The 17,502-nt window shown below is 39.7% G+C and overlaps 1 protein-coding gene across 18 annotated transcripts in view; it reads left to right on the top strand.

Annotated features, from left to right (window-relative positions):
• The first annotated feature begins 1,174 nt into the window (after nt 1-1,174).
• LOC104589181 (Tetratricopeptide repeat (TPR)-like superfamily protein) overlaps nt 1,175-17,502 on the top strand; it is a 32,163-nt gene continuing 15,835 nt past the window's right edge. For 15 of the 18 annotated variants that reach the window (XM_088889102.1, XM_088889098.1, XM_088889104.1 and 12 more), the window contains exons 1-2: nt 1,176-4,955; nt 10,177-10,215. In XM_088889102.1, the coding sequence (XP_088745228.1) occupies nt 2,272-4,530 (2,259 nt within the window). In that variant the 5' untranslated portion in view covers nt 1,176-2,271 and the 3' untranslated portion in view covers nt 4,531-4,955; nt 10,177-10,215. Of the gene's footprint in view, nt 4,956-5,298; nt 5,329-10,176; nt 10,216-17,502 lie in introns of all 18 variants that reach the window. The other 3 variants (XM_088889109.1, XM_088889103.1, XM_088889111.1) reach the window with 2 other exon arrangements.

The raw sequence follows: 17,502 nt of genomic DNA, 5'->3' as shown, positions 1-17,502 counted from the left end.
CAAAAACCACCCTCATTTACCTTCGATGTGCTCAGAGTTTTCAATGGAGAAATTGGTAGCAATGACGGTCTCGCTAAGGGAAATCCTCCAACCCATCCTTGAAACATTGTAGCTCGGACGGCCTGAATGGCTTATAAGTGAGATTGACAGTCTCTGTCAAGTGATCGTCACTGAATGTTAATGGCGAAGAGATGTCTTTTTGAGGGGATTTATCTCCTACTCCTGTATCGTCTATACAATTGGCATCCATAAATGCAATCTGTTATCTAAAATCAATGTGACACATCCACGTTAAGGATGTTAACTTTGACGACTTCAAACAATACTACCATAGAACATGTTTTCTTGAGAGGGAATTGCAAGTAGCCAAGGCTTAGAACCATACGTTAGTGAAAGAGAATGCACAATTGCGTCACCAGGTTGAGCATTTGCAGAATATGGGTGCCTCAAGTGTGTCAAGTAATCATTTGTAAGTGGTGTCACACGTGCTAAGGAAAGCTCTATCGTTGTGTGGCATTTGAAAAGACACAAATATCTTTCAAGTGTCATTTAATTTTCTTTACTAACCATCCGCTAAAATCAGGGCCATCAAATTTTTCTGAACAATAAAAGTTAGTTTCCTGATAGAAATCACTCCACCTCACTTGTTTTTCGTTTTCCTTCCTCTTCCTCGGTGTTTCCGTCGAGTCAGAGCCTGAGTCACCAACCCAAGTGAAATGCTATACAACTAAGTGGCATTACTAAAGGGTGCATATAGGGCACCCATCATGGCACTCCCATAAGCTTGAAGCCCATGAAAGCGTGTTTGCTAGTTTGTCACTATGGCACTCAACAGGGTCTGGACTTGGTCAACCAGGTCATCCGTTAGTGACTTGGCACAGTTCAGTTCTATGGTGATAGTCCCCAAGTAGTCCACATAGAGATCAGACAACTGTCGACAGTCGTCTAGCACACCGGCCTCAATGTGGCTTAGAGTGGAGCGTTGATTGTGGTTAAGGTATCGGCCGATCAGATAGGAGGTCTTCCTAGCTAGATTGACGAAGAAGCTGCCGTAATCATAGGGGTTGGAGGGAGAAAAGCGGAAGGCCGATAGGATGGAATGACAGAGCTTGGGGTAAAGAGTGAACTTACAAGTGGTGGAGGGTGACGGAGAGAGTGGCGAAGGTGGAGGGGAAAGGGAAAGCGGTTGGAAGTCGAAAGACTCTGAACACAGACCCCACAATGTTATCTTCAATACATTCATTCCGTCGAACATCGACATGGTTGGAACAAAAGAAGAGACTCTTGAATCTAAAAAGAATTTCATCACTCGATCATTACTGTTGGATTTCTCTAAAAAATGAGAAATATCTGATTCCTCAGAATGATCATCTGTATTGACATACCAAGTAGGGAGTGATGACTATCCAGAGAAATCAATCTATGAAGACGACTCTTCAGGCTAACGCAAGTAGTATTAAAGAAGATGATGAAGGTGAAGACATCAATGAAGAAGATGGCATTGAAGATGGAGAAGAAGATTACAATGGAGAGGAAGAAGATGGAGAGATAGGACCGTTTGTGGATGAAATCTGCGAAGGGCTGAGCAAGATGAATGTGTGGGAGAAGAAAATGCTAGAGTAAACACAAGGAAGATTACTCGATTTGTTTACAATAGCGATGACAAGATAGAAGGAGAAGAGGAGGTTATAGAGATGAGTTCTTTGCAACTTTTTTTCCTCGTCATTTGATAGTATTCAGTATTCTGAATAATTTTGTCTTAGAAGAGCTTTGATCGTTGTTTTCCTTATAGTTTCTATTTTTCTTTGGCATTTTTTTTATAAGCGCTTTGTTTTTGCACTTGGGGAGTCTTCTTTGCAGCTTGGACTCTATTTGTGGTGTTTGTGATAAAGAACTTGGGCTCTATTTCGTTGAAGAAAAAGATGACGAACATTATATTTTATTTCTAAGGGTAATTTTGATATTTTCAAATATATATAAGTGATGGTACGTTGACAATTGGTACTAGATTGTCGTATTTCTAAAATTGGGATATGTCACATTTTAAAACAGTGCGTAAATTCCCCTGGAATAAATGTCAGCGCGTAACTTTAATGATATTTTTGCTTCTTGAATTACTCCAGCTTTGAATTGAATAAGAAGAGGATTGTTATAAGAGGATTCCTTTATTTTCTGCACAGGATTTAAACGGGAAATGGGAAATTGGAAGTGGACAGAAATAATCGTTCAAAGAAAACGGCTGTCCCTTGACCCTTGTCCCAACAAGATCAAATGAAAAACATAGCAGTGGTTGACGTGAATCTAAATGAAAGCGTAACTTTGATGTCGTCTTCTCCCATTCTCTGGAGATCCTTGTCCCAGTCACACATCCAACGATTCATTCCCAAGACATGGAGATTAGATATCCACAAGAATCATCAAATGGCATGCTATGTAATCAACGAATCTGTCACGGACTCCTCTGGATCTTGTATGGAAGGTTACTCATCAAGGGAGGGATCTTTGATAGATTCTCTTCAGTCATCTCTCAAAACCTTTACAAGCCAAGGCCACCTTTCTAGGGCCTTCAAGACCTTCTCTCTTCTGCAGCTCCATGCTGCTTCTTCTCGTGACATTATCATAGAACCCCTCTCTTCTCTTCTCTTGTGCTGCACCAGCCTTAAATCACTCCAAGAGGGAAAACAACTACATGCCCATATCATTTCCTTGGGTCTTGAACAACACCTTCTTCTGGTTCCCAAGCTTGTCACCTTCTACTCGAGTTTTGATTACCTCATTGAGGCTCATGCGATAACTGAGAATTCTAATATTTTGCATGCTTTGCCATGGAATCTATTGATTGCTGCCTATGTTAGAAATGGGCTTTCTAAGGAGGCTCTTTTGGCCTATAAACAAATGTTGTGCAAGGGTATCAGGGCTGATAATTTTACCTATCCATCTATTCTCAAGGCTTGTGCTGAGGAATCTGATTTGGGTTTTGGGAGGGAGATACATAGGTCGATTGATGATAGCGGCCTTGAATGGAGCTTGTTTGTACAGAATGCATTGATTTCCATGTATGCAAAATGCGGAGAGATTGGTGTTGCACGTGCATTGTTTGATAAAATGCCAGAAAAGGATGTTGTTTCTTGGAATACGATAATCTTTGGGTACGCTTCTAAACGTATGTGGCAAGAAGCTTTTGATTTGTTTGAAAGGATGCAGATAGAATGTTCTGAAGTGAATATTGTTACTTGCAATACCATAGCTGGAGGGCGTCTGCAGATTCACGACTATAAGGGAGCTCTTGATTTGATTTCACAAATGAGAAGTCGTTGTGCTTGCTTAGATTCTGTTACAGTAGTCATTGGTTTGGGTGCATGTTCTCGAGGTGGGTTCTTAACAATTGGGAGAGAGATTCATGGGTTTGCTGTTCGTAGTTGTAATGATAGGGTGGAAACTGTTAGAAATGCATTGATTACCATGTATTCAAGGTGTAAGGACCTGAAACATGCATACATATTGTTTCAACTGATAGAATTTAAGAGTTTAATCACTTGGAATTCCATGATTTCAGGTTTCACTTCCTCAGATCGATCTGAGGAAGCTGCCTTCATATTTAGAGAACTGTTATCAACTGGAGTTGAACCAAATTATGTGACGATTGCCTGCATTCTTCCACTCTGTGCTCGAGTAGCAAATTTGCAACATGGTAAGGAGCTTCATTGTTATATAACTAAGCGTGGAGGGTTTGAGGACTATTTGCTAGTATGGAATTCTCTTGTTGACATGTACTCAAAATCTGGGAAAATCTTGGAAGCTCAAAGAGTATTTAATTTAATGAATAAAAGGGACGAAGTCACCTATACTTCTTTGATTGCTGGATATGGAATTCAGGGGGAGGGACAAGTTGCATTAAAGCTTTTTGAGGAGATGGATAAGCTTATGATCAAACCGGATCATATTACAATGATTGCAATCTTATCAGCCTGTAGTCATTCAGGTCTTGTTTCTGAAGGCCAAATGCTCTTTGAGAAAATGACAAGCTTGTATGGAATACATCCTCGATTTGAACACTTTGCCTGCATGGTTGATCTTTTTGGGAGGGCTGGTTTGCTGAGAAAGGCAGAGGAGGTCATCAAAATGATGCCTTTTAGGCCAAGCCCCGCCATGTGGGCAACACTTATAGGGGCATGTCGCATCCATGGGAATGTGGAGGTTGGGGAATGGGCAGCTGAGAAATTGTTGGAGATGAAACCTGAGAACTCTGGATACTACGTCTTGATTGCTAACATGTATGCAGCTGCAGGGTGTTGGAGCAAGCTTGCAAAGGTGCGGACATTTATGAGGGACTTGGGTGTTAGGAAGGCTCCTGGTTGTGCTTGGATTAATGTAGGCAGTGGGTTTTATCCATTTGTGGTTGGAGATAGATCAAGCCCCCATGCACAAGACATTTATTTATTATTGGAGGGATTGACTAAGCTTATGCAGGAGGTTGGTTACGTTCCATGTGATGAATTGGGATTAAATGCTGATGACTTTGAGGAATAGAATGGATATTTCAGATTCTTGCTCCATCAGAAAGCCTCACAACCTGGTCCTTGGGAGCCGAATTAGAATCTGTTAACTCAAGCTAAAGCATCTAGCAGAGAGATGTAGCACAAAATATATATTTTGTTGAAGTCATCCAGCTATGCTACAACCATTGGGTGATGCATTGGGACCTAAAGCTTGAGAATTTCTTGTTTTCAGATAGCACTAAAATTTCATTGATGAGGGATTATCCTTACATTTTGTTGTGTGGAGTTCCACCTTTCTGGGCAGTACAGAAACAGAAGGAACTGCACAGGAAATTGTCCAATTAGCAGTTATTGGACTTTTGGCAGCAATAATAATACTGGTATTCAGACCAGGATGATCTCCATAAGAATTATAGTAGAGAAGATGATGTTGCTTCATTGCAAAATACAGAAGAGGTATTATTTTTCACTTACTTTATATATTCAATTATATATATTATATGTATTTTTAGTGTTTTGAGTGCTTTTTGATGATTTAAAATGACTTATTTTTTTCATTTACTTTAATAATTTAAGAGATAGACCTCTTGATACTGGTTGTTCATGCCCTCATTCACTTTGATACCTTTACATGTTGATGCTCATAGTAATTATTTTATTTCACATTGAACCTCTTACCAGCCTAAGAATTGGTTGTTTGATTGAAGATGATAATTTTTTTTTTCAAACTTGTGTATGATTTGAAGCAACAAAATATATCCAAAGAATAACGTTGTGTCTCTGTTTCTGCACTCTGCAGGTCTGATTCTTTTATTCATTCCCCTACAAGGTAACCTTTACCTGATTATGGAATATCCGAATGGAGGTGATTTTTACTCCTTGTGTATAGGGGTGTCAACGGTATTCGAAAATCCGATTTCGAATTTGATATTCGACATAATCAAATCGAATTCGGATAATTCGAATATCTAATCGGTCAAATTCGGATATCCTATTCTAACCGAATAGTTAATTGGATTCGAATTCGGATATGACTTGATTCGATTCGATAAATATCTGAATTCGACCGATTATTTAATTCTTATATATAATATATAAAATATTTTATATAATTTATATATTAAGTTATATAAATAATTTATATATTTATATATTTTATATTAATAAAATATTTATTTTATATATTTATTAATTATCTAAAATAATTAATTAATCGAATTCGAATATTCGAATATTTAATCGGATTCGAATTCGGATATTAATTTTCAATATCCATCGGGTGTTGAATAGAATTTGGATATCGGATTTTCTAATCGAATTCGAATTCGGATATTGCCTGATCCGATTCGAATTCGATCCGTTTAGACCCCTACTTGTGTAGATTCTTTTATTCATTCCCCTACAGGGATAACTTTTACCTGGTTATGGAATATCCGAATGGAGGTTATTTTTACTCCTTGCATAGAAAAGTTGGTTTCTTGGAGAGGACATTGCTCAAATCTATTGCTGAACTTGTATGTGAAAAATTTATTACATCGTAGTATGCTTATTCTTTTCTTGTTAGTTTACCTTATAAAAGTGACACAGTGGTTTAGGTTCTTGCATTAGTATATCTTCTTTGCCTAGGGATTGTCTATTGTAATTTGAAGCCTGACAATATATTGATTGTGCATGATGGACAGATTTATATTTATCTTTTGTGCCCAACTGTGTATAGTTGGAATGGGGCTTTATTTAATTAAGTTGAATAAAGCATTATCTTTATTTCTTTTATATCTAAGCTCACGAGATATCTTGCCTTTGTCCTGCTCCATGAGAAATCTTGAGTTAAGTAGGGGTGTCAATTGGACCAAATTTGGTCCAATCCAATCTGGTCCAATATGAGTACATTATAGATGGACTAGGTCTGCTCCAATCCAATGAAAACTTTGGACCAGTCCAATTCAATTTCTGGACCATCCAATTTGTTCATATTGCTTTTAATTTAGATTGATTTTGATGGTGCACGATCTGGATGCTCCTAGCTGTAAGACAGCTCGGACATCTGTCGCCAAGTAGGTTGCTCGAACTGCAAAGAAAAGGAGGAATCAGAGGACCCGGGGTGGCTAACCCGGCAGGGTTGCTCTGATGCTTAAGTCAGTAATGGTAAATAGGAGAGCTAGAATGCACTTAATCGTGTGTACCCTGTGTCATTGGGGTTGGTGCCTTTATATAGGCATTGTTTGGCGTAGGCTTCACGCAGCGCATCTTGATTATTTGGGCACAAGAGCAAATTCATCCACTCGAGGAGAGGTGGAACAGGTACCCTGAGGACATCTACCTTATTAGGGATGCAACCATCAAGGGGTTCTGCAATCCAATTAGGTTCCTCAAGAGCGAAGTTCATCATGTCGTCCTCAAGAAGGGGTTCTGTGTGACTGCTTTATCAGGTTGCTCCACCTAGGTAGACTTCGACGCAGTGTCCCTCGAGCTGGTTCTCAAAAGAGCAGCCAGTGAGTTCGATGCGGAGCCTGAACCGAGGTGGAGGTCTACTGTGAAGAGATCGGCCAAGCTTGCGTCTATCATGGTGCTGAAAGCGAACTAGTCTTTCCTTTGTCTCTTTTTCTTGTGCTAAATTAGTCTTCCTTCCTTCACTTCTTTTTCTCTCTTTCATTTTTTCTTTCTTCTTCTACACACCAACGAGGCTGAGGCTGAACGATATGTACCCGACCTGTCTGCACACCGATGGGGCTGAATGCGAACTGCTTTTTTATTCCACCCATGCCGAAGAGGTGACTGGATCTTATGTTGCCCATGCCGAAGAGGCGATTGGGTCTTAAGTTTCCCATGCCGAAGAGGTGACTGGGTTTTATTCATGTTTAGCGCCGAGGTCGCCAGGTCGACGGTAAAGGCAGGTCGCCAGGTCGGCGGTAAAGGTAGGTCGCCAGGTCGGGGCAAAGATGAACTACTATTTGGGACTCCAAATCATCGCTTAGGTGGTGTTTGGGTGTTGTCCAGCTGTTTCGAGATGCCATGTGTCACGAAGTTATTGGAGGGCCAAATCCGCCCTCATCAGATTCCAACCCAAACCTGGTCCATTGACACCTATATGCTTATCTTTGATCAAATGGACCACATATCGGTTCAATCCAACCCAATCAAATACAAATCCATTATAGATGGACCAGGTCCAATCCAATCCAATAAATATTTTAGTATTCAAACAAAATAATGAAATCTTTAACAACCAATATGAAATATGAACAGATAGGGGTTTCAATGAATTGTGTTTGGATGGCAGTCTAAATCTAAAACTAATATGGCTAATAATGAGTAAGGCTAAAACTTAACCTAGGCGTGTCAATTGGACTGAATTTAGTCCAATCTAATCCGGTCCAATATGAGTCCATTACAGATGGACCAGGCCCAATCCAATCTGATGAATACTCTGGACCATTTTGGACCAGTCCAATTCAATGTCTGGACCGTTCAATCTGTTCAAATTGCTTTTAATTTAGATCGACTCCAACCCAAACCTGGTTGATTGACACCTGTATTCTTATGTTCTATCAATGCACCAGATATTGGTTTGATCCAACCCAATCCAATATAAATCCATTACAGATGGGCCAAGTCCAATCTAATCCAATAAATATTTTGGACCAGTCTAATTCAATATGTCTTATTGGTCCGTCCAATCTGTCCAAATTGATTTTGATTTGGGTGGAGTCTAACCCAAAACTGATCCATTAACACCCCTACTTCACCAGCAACTGCAGTTTAAGTGCTACAGCATCATCCAATCTGAAACTAAAACACAGATGGCTATTAAAACAGTGGTCTGGAATGTCTCTGAGTCTACAAAAACATATACATAATAAAATCAACAGCTTATGTGCTGAATGTGGCATCATCATCAAGCCATCAACCTAAAGCTAAAACCCAGTCCTATTGAATCGTTGACTAAATTATGAATTTAAAACATACAAAATTTATTTTATTGGCTCAAGATAAACAGAAACCTAAACCATGAACTAAAATTGGAAATCAAAGACAGGTTCTTAATCATTCCTGTAAACATAAGAGAGAGGCTCAAATTTATACAACTTATAGGGAGTAACAAATGAAATAAATTAAGAAAGAGAGCGATGAAGAGGAAGAAAGATACCTTATTAGTTGATTAGGTGGTGCCTGTATTCAATGTGAGCTCCCATCCTTTGAAATAGAGGAATTCTTCATGAAGTTACAGTTTTGAGCAGCATCCTCTGAAGTACCGGTTAGAGATTGCGAAACTACCAGCACAAAGCAAAATTCTTAAATGAATGTAAACAAAAAATCTAGATGTTCAATAGATATAAACAAAACCTACAAAGAAAGCTCATATCCACTTGATTCTACAAATATTGAAGGCAAAAGGAAATTTGAAAGAAATTATTAAATACCAAAAAGTAATTAAAACCCAAACCACACAAAAACAAAGTCAATCAAAATTTAACATAAGAGAATCTTTGTCTCCATCCCAAAATAGCTTATCTTGTATAGATCACATGAGCAATTTGCACAACATTTTCTTATGCAAAGCAAGTAAGTTGAACAACTTTTCTCATACAAACCAAGAAAAATCAATTCAATTCAAGTAGAAAGTACCATGAAAATTATCACAAATGAAAAATCATCCAAGAATTCTAGAAATTGAAAACACAGTTAACCGAAAAGCAGCAAAACTTTGTACTGTTATTATGTGGCTCTAGGCAGCCTTTACTGGCCTAGGCTCCTTTGCACTGTTATTTGATTTAATAAAATACCTTACCTTTCCAGAAACCAGAACCTATCTAACAATTCCAAAAAGTCAAAAGTAGATCTATATCACTAACAATTAACAGTCAAAAAATAAGTAATCATAGTTTGACATCTAGTTGGGATCATATAAAAAAAAAGAAAATTTTACATAAACATACCAAGAAAAAATGTGAAAAACTTGAGGACCTGTAAATCTTATTGCATCATTCCAAGAGGTACATTCTATGAGTCTTTTAGGAATTGCAGAAAAAATATGAGAAATCTCAGGAGGACCTGTAAATCTTATTGCATCATTCGGAGAGGTACACTGTATGAGTCTTAATACCATTTCCTTTCTCTCTCTCTCTTATTTTCTTGATCAATTCTCTTATCACCTTTCTTTCTTCATTAAATCATTTGCTTCCACTTTAATCCATTTGGTACTAATAGTTGGGTCTAGTGACTTTAGTCTCACAACCCACTTGTCTCTTTTTCTAGATGAGTAACTAAGATCTTATTGATTAAAAATTTTTTATTAGATTTGGAAAAGAAAATGGTATATACAATGCCTTGGACCCAGAACATTGGCATGCCCCTTCTGCCTCAATCCATTCCATTAACACTCTACTATTACTTTATAACTGATAACCCCTTAGCTCCCTCGCCACCCTAATAGCTGAGATGTTTGATCTCTTGTCTTGGTGATGCATTGACATGCTTTGCTCATCCATTCCCTTATAATTTCATGTAGAGTTTCGTCACACCTCATAATTTATGCAACGAATTTATGTAGTTTTTTTGTTTGAATTTTGTTCAACAGTTAGCCATTAATTCTCTTTAAGGTGAAAGAGTTCTATTTTTTAATCATATGTTACTGTTTCTTTTTCTGGAGCTAATGATTTGGTTTGTCACTTGCTAGGTGATGTTGAAACAAGGCTGGGGACTAGTGGAGTGGAAGGTAAATATCTGTTTGTTATTTTTATGTATAGCATAAGTTTGGCAGTTATAGTAACATTTGATTTCCCTCTATAATGTATTAAGAATTTTCAGAAATATATATTAATTTATTAGACATTAGAGTGATCTGTTCTTAGGCTTGGACTCAGTAGAAGTTCAGGACTGTTATCAGTCTTGAACCCTAATGGATTTCAGGATCGAAAATAAGAAGAAAGGTAAGAGGAAAGAAGAGGAAAAGGGAGGAGAAGCAGTAGAACACAAGAGTTGAAAGGAGGAGCAGAAGCTTAATGTTCTGCCGCCGCCACTTTAAATAATATTTATAGGTTATGCTCATTACATGGAAAGGACAGATCTGCCCTTAGTCTTTACATAACAAATAGAGCAAAAAATAAGACTGAAATAAATAACAACTGAAACAACTAAATGACCAATAGCTAACCCTAGGCAGACTAGAACATCTTCTACCCTACGAACACAGTGGGACCGTAGCTGTGGGGCCCACATCAGTGTTCTCTACACTCCCCCTCAAGTTGGGAATAAATGTTTATCATTCCCAACTTGGATAGATCTGCCTCTAGCTTCTTCCGTGGTACAGCTTTGGTGAGGATATCTGCCAGCTGCATGTTGGAGGTGATGTATGGGAGACACACTTCTTGTGATGAGACCCTCTCTCGTACAAAGTGTCGATCAACTTCAATATGTTTAGACCTGTCATGCTGCACTGGGTTGTGTGCTATATTAATAGCCGCTTGATTATCACAATACAGCATCAGGGGCTTCTCGTACTCAATACCCAACTCCCCAAGTAGTGATCTCAACCAAAGAATTTCAGCCACTCCATTAGCCATTGACCTGTACTCAGCTTCAGCACTGGATCGGGAGACAACACTCTGTTTCTTACTCCTCCAAGAGACCAGGTTACCTCTCACAAGAGCACAATATCCAGAGGTAGACCTTCTGTCATCAACACTCCCAGCCCAATCGGCATTCGTATAGACTTCCACCTTCATGTGGTCATTGTTCTTGAACAGTATACCTCTACCCAGGCATCTCTTCAAGTATGCTAGTATTCTTTCTGCTGCTAGAAGGTGTGTGGTTCTAGGAGAATGCATGTACTGACTGACAACACTAACGACATAACTGATATCTGGCCGGGTGAGGCATAGATATAGGAGCTTTCCCACTAACTGCTGGAACGTAACTTTGTCTTCAAGCAGCTCCCCACTCTCTGCACTAATCTTGTGGTTCTGTTCAATGGGTGTAGCTGTAGGTTTGACACCCAGCTTTCTAGTTTCAGCCAAGAGATCTAAAACATATTTCCTCTGAGAGACAAAGATCCCCTGTTTAGATCTAGCAACCTCAATACCCAAAAAATACCGTAGTGTACCCAGATCTTTCACCTCAAACTCTTGATGAAGAAGCTGTTTGAGGGACTCAATCTCATGGTTGTCATTTCCTGTCACCACAATATCATCAACATATACTGCAAGTAGTGTCAGTGACGACTCCACCCTCTTGATGAACAGTGTATGATCTGACTAGGCCTGTACATAACCGAACTTCCCAAGGGTTAGTCTGAATCTGTCGAACCAAGCTCTAGGTGACTGCTTCAAACCATACAATGCCTTATTGAGCCGGCAGACCTTCTTACCTGCCTCTGTATCATAGAATCTAGGAGGCAACTGCATGTAAACCTCTTCCTGCAAGTCCCCATTCAGGAAGGCATTCTTAACATCCATTTGGTACAAAGGCCAAGTGTAGCTTGCTGCAAGAGATAATAGAACCCGAATGGTGGTCATCTTGGCTACCGGGGCAAATGTCTCCAAGTAATCTATACCATAAGTCTGTGTGAACCCTTTTGCAACTAGCCGAGCTTTGTACTTCTCAATGGAACCATCCGCATTGTGCTTCACAGTAAATACCCACCTGCATCCAACTGGTTTCTTTCCTTTGGGCAAGTTAACTAGCTCCCAGGTATTATTTTTCAACAGGGCATCCATTTCAACTTGCATGCACCTCTCCACTCCGGGACTGATAGGGCTTCTTGCACTGTTCTCGGAATAGGGACATCAGCAACGGAGGTGAGATAGGACCTGTAGGAGGGAGATAGGCAATCATAGGACAAAAACTGGGAGATGCAGTGGGCCGTAGATGTGGTGCAATGCCGTTTTCCTTTACGGAGGGCAATGGGAAGGTCAAGGTCATTTGCAGAGGGTGAGGTATCAACAATGGAAGGAGTCTCTGTGGGCCCTGGGACTGTAATATCTGGACTTGGAGCCGTAGAAGAAGTTGGAGCTGGCCGGGACTGCTGATGACCGGGATCAACCTGCCTGCATCGCCTGTGATAGACTCTCAACTCCCGATCCCTCTGACCACCCTCGCTACTGCAGCCCTCATCACCAACTGGAATAGGTAAGGGAACAGCCCCAAAAGTATTAACCCTGTCCTCACTACACTCCCCCTGAAGAAAAGGACCCAAATCTCTACGCTCACTATTCTCCCCCTGAGGAGAGACCCGAGAATAATAGGGTGTCTCCTCAAAGAAAGTGACATCCATGGATACAAATTTCTTCCCTGAGACAGGATCATAACAACAATAACCCTTTTGAGTTTGTGCATAACCAAGAAAGATGCATTTGGAGGCCTTGGGTTCAAACTTGGAGTGATGGGGACCGAGAAGCTGAACAAAACAGGTACAACCAAATGTCTTGAAGGGAATAGTGAACAACTCCTCATTGGGGTATAGAAGGGAAAAATGAGGTTTCATATCAAGAACCCGGGAAGGAATCCGATTAATAAGACATATCACCGTAAGGATAACATCACCCCAGAAGCGAATAGGGACATTGGAGGTAAACATAATACTTCTAGCCACCTCCAAGATGTGCCTATTCTTCCTTTCTGCAACCCCATTCTGCTGAGGTGTATGAGGGCAAGTGCTCTGGTGGATAACCCCATGATTAAGGAGGTACGATGCCAATGGCTTAGCAAAGTATTCCTTTGCATTATCAGATCTAAGCACTTTGATCCTGTCATCAAACTGGGTTAGGATCATTTGGTGGAAGTTTTGGGTCAAGGCAGGCACCTCATCTCGTGAACGCATAAGATAAACCCAAGAAAACCGAGTGTGGTCATCAACAAATAACAAAAAATACTTGTACCCACCCATAGAAGGAATGTGATATGGCCCCCAAACATCAGTATGCACAATATCAAAAGAACTATTACTCATTTTATTACTCAATGAATAAGAGTTTCTACAATGTTTAGCAAACTCACAACTTTCACACTTCAACTGAGATGACTCAACAGACTCAAACAATGTAGGAAACAGACTCTTCAAGGACCGAAAAGATAAATGACCCAATCGGTTATGCCAAAGCATAACCGGACTCACAACCTGAGAAACAAGTAGCTTCTTATCCACTGACTCTCCCCGACGAGAACTCTCCCCGAGCAGATAGATCCCATTCGTTTCACGGCCAGTCCCAATCACCTTCTTCGTCTCCAGGTCCTGAAAAACACATCGGTTAGGAAAGAAAATTACTGAGCAGTTCAAATGTTTAGTAATACTACTAACGGAAAGGAGGCTAGTATCCAGTTTAGGAACATGCAAGACAGAGGACAAGGATATAGTATCCGACAGTTTGATGTCACCCTTGCTAGAAATAGGGACAAGAGAGCCATCAGCTATAGATACTTTATCCCTACCAGAAGACAAGTAATAAGTAGTAAACAAAGAGGGCAAGCTAGTCATATGGTCGGATGCACCTGAATCTATTACCCAACAAGGTTCAGTAGTACCTGGAGCTGAGGCATGGTAGGCTGAGGCTTGAGTACCTGAGTGTGCAAAGGCCGATGTGGCCAGGGCTGACGATGACTACGGTAACTGAGCTGAAATGCCAACTTCCTTCTTCAATTGTATTAGAGCAGCTCGAACTGCAGCTATGGTCTCTAATGGTGTGCCTCTTGTGCCAGAGGATGCCTGAATCAGTAGTCATAGCCACATGAGCATTACCCTTTTTATTTCTCAACTTTGCTGGGACCAAATGTGGATGCAGCTTCCAACATGTTTCTTTTGTGTGTTTAGGTTTCTTGCAATGCTCACACACCACATCCCTTTTATCTTCCTTCTTTCTGTCCCTCTCTGAATCACCCTTTGTTTTGGGTTTGACAGCTACCAAGGCAGGTGTAAGCGGCTGAGGTTGCATCATGACTTTCCTCCTGGTCTCTTCACTGTGCACTGAGGAGTATGCCTGAGAGAGGGTCACACTATCTCTGGTCAAAATCTGCTGCCTCACAATATCATATTCTGAATTTAGTCCTGCCAGGAACTCAAACACTCTGTTTGTCTCGATGTGCTTTCTATGTATCTGATCATCTTTAGGACTCTCCCACTCAAGAGTTTCTAAGTGATCAATCTCATGCCATAGGGACTTCAAGGTAGAGAAGTAGACCGACACCGGTTTCTCTCCTTGTTTAAGGGAATTCACCTCACATTTCAATTCATATGCTCTGGCAACATTAAGGGGTTGGGAGTAAGTCTCTTTCATCACATTCCATATCTCATTGGCTGTCTTTGCCCATAAGTAATTTCGGCTGATATGGGGCTGCATAGAATTGCAGAGCCATGTCATAACCAAGTAGTTTTCTTGGACCCACTTGGTATACATAGGGTCTCCCTTGGAAGGTTCTGCCACATCTCCCAAGAGATACCCTACTTTGCCCCTTCCCCCAATAGCCATCATGGCTGATTGGGCCCATTCCAAATAGTTTGATCCATCAAACTTTACGGTTGTAATCTGAAAACCTGTCTCAGAACCACCACCATAACTGCTGTTCCCACAACTGCCTTCTGCCTGATTCTTAAACTCCATTTCGGTCAAGAACCAGAAGTCTCAAAATTAGGGTTACTACAGTCAAAACCAGCACTAGGACTACCAACCACAATCACAAAATCAGTATAGAACCAATCTGTACTCACAGTAGATGTGCATGAAACATGTATAAAACTGATCTGAAATCAATAACCACACACAACAGCAACAGTCCGAACTGTTTTCACCCCTTTAGAAGTGTTCGAAACCCCAAAAGAAAACTGAAAAACAGTTTGAAGAACAATCTGATATGCTGAAGCCAATTTGAGGTTTTAATCAGTCCTAAAAGCCGTACACTCCAGACAGTATCGTACGGATAAGGTTTGTATTAGGGTTAATATGAAACCCTAAAACTGATCAATGTTGAGGAGAACTATTAGGGTTTGCCGCAGGGATAAGATCACAAGGTTCAGTCCAATACTAGGGTTTGCCGCAGGGATAAGACAAAACCATAGAGAATAGAGAGATAAAACCCTAGAGTGGTTCGGCCACCCTTGCTGGATAGGTCCAACCTATCTTCTCTGATATTACTTCTCTTAGAAAATAAAGGACTTACAATAGGATTCAGTTCGCTGCCTACCAAGGTTACCCGAACCCTAGCCTTCTCTGATTCTTCCTGATCACCAACTCGCTGCAACTGTGACACTTCTTCAAACAGCTGCTAATCCTCTGGAGATCTCCAAGAACCAGTCAACGAACTCTGCTATCTCAGCTTCCAGCCTTAGATGGTTCTCATGTGGTCGGCCGGACTAGACTCACATGAGAAACCCTAGCTCTGATACCAAGTAGAAGTTCAGGACTTTTATCAGTCTTGAACCCTAATGGATTTCAGGATCGAAAATAAGAAGAAAGGTAAGAGGAAAGAAGAGGAAAAGGGAGGAGAAGCAGTAGAACACAAGAGTTGAAAGGAGGAGCAGAAGCTTAATGTTCTGCCGCCGCCACTTTAAATAATATTTATAGGTTATGCTCATTACATGGAAAGGACAGATCTGCCTTTAGTCTTTACATAACAAATAGAGCAAAAAATAAGACTGAAATAAATAACAACTGAAACAACTAAATGACCAATAGCTAACCCTAGGCAGACTAGAACATCTTCTACCCTACGAACACAGTGGGACCGTAGCTGTGGGGCCCACATCAGTATTCTCTACAGACTCCTTTATGTATATTTCTTTCTAGTATCCATAAACTATTCAAGTTACAAATGTGGTAGAAGCCCTTCTTGTTCCCTTGTCAAGCCTGGAAATGAGCACTTACTGAATTCGTAGACTAGTGTAGAGAAAATATAGAAGTGTGGCATAGGAAACACTACCCAACCAAAATGTCCTAAGTTTTTTTCATAAACCTAACCACTCAAATGAAGGCATTTTGTTACTTTACCTTAAAAAAAAATGAAGGCATTTTATCCATTTAATACTTAGATATGATAGATAATACTTTAAGGGATAAATACAAACTTCTATTATTTCTCCATTTTATGTCTCTCACTTCTTTTTTGTCCTGAAAAGCTTTATCCATTGTTTCATTTCTCCCTTTTAGAATAAAGTTTAAATTAAATAAAAAAGTACGACAGGTAAAAGACACTTTCTAGTTTAAAGGTTGGGTATAAGGTACAAAAATATTAGGATACAGTATTGAACAGTTCCACTTAAGAAATTCTCTAAGCCAAAAAATAAACAGGAACAAATGATTTTTTACCATATGGTTTTGAGTTCATTTGCTTAGAACTTTGGCAATTTGTTTAAATGTTTGTTAATTATTGTTTATATCCTTCTTTCTAAAAAATGTGTTACTACATGAATTTATTCTTCTTCTATAACTAACATGTATCCCATTTTCATGACCAATGTCTAAAATGCCTTTATTTCTTTAAGGTCTTGTAATACTCTATAACTATGGGTACTGACAATCTATATGTTTAAATTGGATCGTATTACAACCAAGCATGCATGGAAGCATATGTTATTGATTATATTTCTTATTTTAAATAATTATTTTGGTTACATTAGCCATTGTAACTGTGTATGCTTTTGCTATGATTTTGTAAAGTTTCATTCTCAATTTCAAATGTTTCCTTTTTGTAATTTTATAACAATTCAAGGAACTCCCTTAAACTTCTACAATTTAATTTTACTTCTATAGGGAACAATTCATATTGAAATTAAAGTTTAATGGCTTGGTTTTTCTTGTCTAGAAACTGAAGTGGAGAGAAGAGAGAAGAGAGAAGAGAGAAGAGAGAAGAGAGAAGAGAGAAGAGAGGAAGAGAGGAAGAGAGAGGAGAGAAGAGAGATTTGAGAGCTTAAAGAGATGTTGGCGGCGCCGCTTTTTAGTATTTATATTAGGGCGGCTAAAACATAACATAAAGAGAGGGGAATTACAATAGTACCCCTACGACACTAACAGAAATA

The sequence above is a fragment of the Nelumbo nucifera genome, chromosome 5 (genome assembly GCF_055504915.1).
Source record: "Nelumbo nucifera cultivar China Antique chromosome 5, China Antique-T2T, whole genome shotgun sequence".
NCBI lineage: Eukaryota > Viridiplantae > Streptophyta > Magnoliopsida > Proteales > Nelumbonaceae > Nelumbo > Nelumbo nucifera.
This window is presented reverse-complemented; position numbering and strand designations above follow the sequence as displayed.